Source organism: Protomyctophum bolini (assembly GCF_963924005.1).
Source record: "Protomyctophum bolini genome assembly, chromosome: 9".
In the NCBI taxonomy this organism is placed as follows: domain Eukaryota; kingdom Metazoa; phylum Chordata; class Actinopteri; order Myctophiformes; family Myctophidae; genus Protomyctophum; species Protomyctophum bolini.
Window position 1 is genome coordinate 24,680,762 of NC_137870.1, and position 5,394 is coordinate 24,686,155.

The following is a 5,394-nucleotide window of genomic DNA, read 5'->3' on the forward strand; positions in this document are numbered from 1 at the left end:
GTCAGACCTCCCGTTAGTCCGACCTGTGCTGCAGATTAGAAATCACCCGTGCTGTGGGTTACAAATCACCTGTGGTGCGGGTAAACATCCGTGGCTTCCTGTGAGATTAGGGTTTGGGATAGTGTTAGTAATGGACGGACTAAGGGGAGGTTGGACCAATGCCACGCTATGTTGCACCGTTCGGACTGTCATTGGACTAGGATGTAGCCAATCATGGCTAGGTCGCTAGTAAGGCCACTAGGAGGCAGCCAATTCCACTAAAGTAGACTTTACGGTCGTCAGTAGTGGTGGGTACAAATGTAGTCCAGGCACTTTTCAAGCATCTGGCAAAAACCCTAGTTTGACCCCATGTACTTAAAGCAGAATATTTTTTTCTCCGCATAATGTTAAGGGTAGGCTACCCCAACTTTCAGCAGCTAGCTGTGACAGATTCCCATAGGGAAATTGCATTTCAGTCGTTGTGTGAGATGTGTTACCTTTACAAGACATTTCTTGGTAAGGAACTTATTCCCAGATTGGATTTTCATCTGATAATATTCCCTTAGCATTAATATCCAGATATCCTCAGGTAGTCAGCAGTGGTAAACACTTTCTGGTTGAGCAGTCCTCCATGGATACCTTCCTTCCCCATGACTATAACCAGTACCTTGTTGGCTCTTCCTGCGGCTATGTTGTATGTTGGCTCTCCTCCTTGACTCTTTGTCTTGATGTCCATTGACCAGTCCGTGTCAACTTGGAAGCTGTCTCTGATGACCGAGCATTTCATATTGCCCAAAGTGAGCCCGCTGGTGAAGAAGCCTAGTCGATCATTACCCACTATGATGTCAATTTCTTCACTTGTTATGTTGCTAAATCTACCGCCAGGATACGATGCCCACACATATTTGGCGGCCGCGTACCCAACAATGGCTGCATCCTGGCAGATGCCATCAGCCATCAGGTCGTCCACGTAGCTTTCCCAGCTCATATTGTTTTTCAAATGTGGAGAAAATGTCTTTGTCAGGTTAGTTACGGGTGAAAATGTCTTTGTCAGATTAGTTACAGGTGAAGAACTGTGGTCAAGTGGCTTTATCGAGAACGGTTCCAAAAGCACACTACCCTGTTATCTTTTGCCAAAGCTGTGGAAACTTTCAATATTTAACCTTTTATAACTATTAATGGAGAGGCAAATAAGGAAATGATCATAGAGGACTTACATCATAGACTGACTGGCCAAATATGGTATCATAGAGGGCTGATGTCATATACTGCCCTTTCTCACTGCTATCTGGTAACTGATCTGGCTTTTCTGAAAGTAGTAAAAAATCTCCTTGAAAATGTTGGCGCTTTCCTCTGCCAAATGTGTCGATGAGCTGCAGGCCTTGTCAGTCAGCCAAGACTGCATGAGGTGTAAACCTGACGGCACAGGGGTGTCGCTGTGGCCTAACCTGGCGTTCCTGCCCAATGTGATTACTCCGCAGACGTTGAACCGAGTGCTGGAGATTACGGCATTGTGTTACTTTCTCAGGAAAGTGTGGAGGGCCTTTCTACATTGTGTCCAGTCCGTGCACTTCAGGCTTATGTGGATCGCACACGAGCCATGCGAGGCACAGGCACGCAGCTGTTTGTCTGCTATGGGGGCAAGAGCTTGGGGCTTCCCTTGTCCAAGCAATGGCTGTCGTATTGGCTTGTGGACACATTTAGAGCCCTAACAACTATTCAAAGTCCGTAGACTTTAGGCTGGCAAACATTTTCTGTTAAAAGTGCTCTAAACAAACATTAACTGTCCATACCTGGCTGCCATATGACGTAATTTCAAAAGCCATGCATTGGAGGGGCTAGCTAGATGTGTGCATTGGCACTGCTCTCATAATTAAATCGATTACGATTCACCAGGTAACGATTCGATTCTATACGATACATTGCAATGTATCACACTTTTCTATGTTACTGCACAACATGGCACATTCCTCATCAGTCAATATGCAGTGAGATATATAGGCTACTGAAAAACATATTTTATTTAGAATAATTTTATATATACCACGCCTTGGGGGGCGAGAAGCAACCTCGTCCAAAAGGGTGAGGTCGCATGCACACATCCGCCTGGGTGACGGCAGAATTCTGGGTAAGCGCTGGTGCTTTGCCATGGGGGGTAAGATCAACATATGGAACGACTTCTGTACTGGCCATACGTGGAGCGTGACTTGAGTGTGCAAGGTTTGACTGTGTCAAATCAACATATCAGCTCCACAACAGGGTGAGTTCCATATATGGAGATCTAAGGGTGGCAGCTCCGCAGCGGGGGCAGTGCCTTGAGTGTACTGTACAGGGTGTGCAGATGTAGAGTTGCCGGAGCGACGAGCAGTTTTCCAGGTTATCATAGTAATCTGCGACCTACGGCCGCAATTATACAGTAATAATATTATAATAATTAAATAGTATTATATATAATTATATTTAGGTCTTGATTATCGATTATCGATTGTGTCACATTGATGCATTGCATTACCGAATTGCGATGCATTACTTATTTTTTGACACCACTATAGGGCTAGTGCCCCTCATCAGAGTAGATGCTTAATCAGTTATCATTTTAAACAGGAGTATTTAAACAGCAGTGAACACACATATTTACCCAAGGGGCTTGGTGACTGGGGGAGATTGCGGGAACAGTTAGCCTTAAAAAAAACAAAAAAATCAACTCAATAACTCACTAACTAACTAAGATATTCAATAGAAATTCTTATTATTTTCTAATGCTGTATTTAGCCATTATGAGCGCAAATATCTGATGCTAACTGTGCTAGCCTACTAGTACAGAGATTGACAATCGAAGCAACAACAATCCCATAGTCTGAAGTGACGGTGGGTCTGGCACGGCCAATAGATTACATTAGAGTATGTCACGTGGTGTTGCAATGTTGAGTATGGAACGTGCAAACCTGAGGAACGACTTGAGTGAATGCTGACTGGGTCTGTGCAGTCTTTTTACTGAACGACCTTGAATGATCTGGTTTAATGAAATTAGCAATAGTTCCCATCACTAGCAGGCCTAAGGGAGAGGAAATGATCACTTCTCCTGTAGGCAGGTGATCACCTCTCCCCTCTTTACAGCCCCCTCCTTTTTCCTTCCACATTGATTGCATACGGCCCAAATGGAAACAAGACCGCAATAAACTAATCAATCAATTGTTGCCTGAATAGATTAATGCAGGTGGCATTCACTGAAAGATAGTATTTATATTATTTATTGCTTGTCCTGTCAAATCTCATTGATGTCAATGCATTCTGTCTAACTTCAGGCTCCAGTTGTTTGTCTCCCAGTCCTTGAAAAAAATGCCTACTGGAATTTCAGAACCAAGTTAAGTGACATTTCTACTTCCACTTTAATAATATTAATAATATATAACAATAATATTAATGCAATAAAATAAAACAAAAAACTTTGGAATGTCTTTTACTATTTTTTTGTCATACCACAACAGAACAATGTTTGTGAACATCACCCCCTGGTTACAAATGCAACACTTGACCACATGAAGCCTCTCCCTATTCCCTACGTCATTAGAGGCATTACATTTTGGCTAAAATGGCTGATCTGCAAGCTCACATGTTAGAACGCAACACACGTTGAGCTTGTGGATAAACAATTTGTTCGGTAGAGATTTGGTTTATAAGTAAAGGGAAGGGGACCAGTAAGTAAAGATGATCCCTGGGGACTCCGGTCAATGAAGCTCATGTGGTTAACATAGGTTGATGATGCATGCAACACAGGAGTATTGGCAGCAGAGAACATATGGAAATGCTCAGGCCACGATTTCCTTCCAGAGGTCAGAGATGTAACTCCAGTCCTTCCTGTGCTCTATATGTCCTTGATAACGTCCTCCAGCTCTTCTCTGGAATACATGTGGAAGGTCTTCCCCGGTTGCATTGTGGCCAGCTCGATGTTGGTGGCGCTGAGCTTCTCTTCCATCACCTGCTTCAGAATGGTGAGAGACGCCTTCATGGCCTCTTTTAATGTCATGGCCTTATGGTAGACCTCCTGCAGTGAGCTCTGAGCACCCTCGGCGGCCGAGCCAATGGCTCGAGCGGCACACTGCACGAATGTGCCAGATGGATCCATGTGGTAGAGCTGGGGTCCCTTTTCATCTAATCCCCCGAGGAGGAGCGCTACACCAAAGGGCCGACTCATGGCTCCAGCTTCCGCGTCCTCTTCTCCAAACTGGAGAGCAAGTTTGGACACAGCCTGAGTAACACCCTCCACAGTCATCGTCTCATTGTAAGTGAACCAGTGGTTCTGTGTTTCCACTCTTGCTTTGTCGATGAGAGTCTTGGCGTCAGCTATCAAGCCGCTCATGGCACAACCGATGTGAGAATCGATCTCCACAATCTTTTCAATGCTGCTGGGCTCCATCAGAGGAGAGGTGATCCTCTTTTCCACGACCAAGCACACTCCCTCTGATGTCTGGATGCCTATGGCCGTGGATCCCAGCTTTATTGCTTCAATTGCATATTCAACCTGAAATAATCGCCCTTCGGGTGAGAAGGTATTGACCCCCCGGTCATATTCTGCCCTTGTGAGAAACATTTTAAGTAATATCAGTACACTGAATAGTGATTATTGCCAGCTACAGAGTTTATATATATATATATACACCCTTGATGATGTAGCCATGATGTAGTACATACATGATGTACATACGTCCACAGACGTCCATATTTGTATCGGAGTTCATGGATGGAGTCATAGATGACTAACTTCACAGAATTGCTACATGATGTCTGAAGTCCAGATGTCCCATGATGTAATCAATGTTCCATCTTAAAGGTAAGATCTCTGTGTCTAAACGGATGCCCAAACCAAGAGTGCTCAGTGTACATTTAAATCATTGTTGGGGGGCACTAGGCCCTCCTATGTCCAGCTTTTAGTGTGTGTGCACTAACTTTGTCCTACACAAACATTAAATTCCCATTGACAATGAATCGACAATTTTACGTCATAGTGTAAACACAAACATTGCGTAACACAAACACTGATATGTTGTATACTAGTCCTTACCTGGTTTGAATATATGAACAGCAATATGAGGCAAAGTGTAGGCTACAGACATTTTTCGGTGCTTTTATAGATAGATAAATAGATGTCAGTAAGAAGTCGGTGGTGATGTGCGATAATAAGAGGCCTTTGTCCTTTGTCCCCACACAAGTTTTGCCATTGACAATGAAAGGGGAATTCAGGTCAAATGTCCGCTAGATATTGTCCCCTCAAGATTTGCCATTGTCAATGAACGAAGAAATTAGGTCAAAATTCCGCAATTCCGTAAATTAAACATCAAAACATTAAATGCGTCATTGACAATGAAGGAAACATGCAGACGAGCAAATCAGCTAATCAATCACAGGCAACAGGCA

General features: G+C 43.8%; 2 protein-coding genes across 2 annotated transcripts; both read right to left on the minus strand.

Annotated features, from left to right (window-relative positions):
* Positions 1-547: 547 nt before the first annotated feature.
* Positions 548-967, minus strand: LOC308321787 (profilin-2-like; the record flags this gene model as incomplete). The annotated part of the gene is made up of 1 exon (XM_080772877.1): positions 548-967. The coding sequence occupies one exon, from the start codon at positions 965-967 to the stop codon at positions 548-550; it is 420 nt and encodes a 139-aa protein (XP_080629003.1).
* A 2,877-nt stretch (positions 968-3,844) lies between these two features.
* LOC308321534 (proteasome subunit alpha type-5-like) lies at positions 3,845-4,570 on the minus strand (the record flags this gene model as incomplete). Its single annotated transcript, XM_080772470.1, has 1 exon — positions 3,845-4,570. One exon carries the CDS (start codon positions 4,568-4,570, stop codon positions 3,845-3,847), a length of 726 nt encoding a protein of 241 aa, XP_080628596.1.
* Between the last annotated feature and the right edge of the window lie 824 nt (positions 4,571-5,394).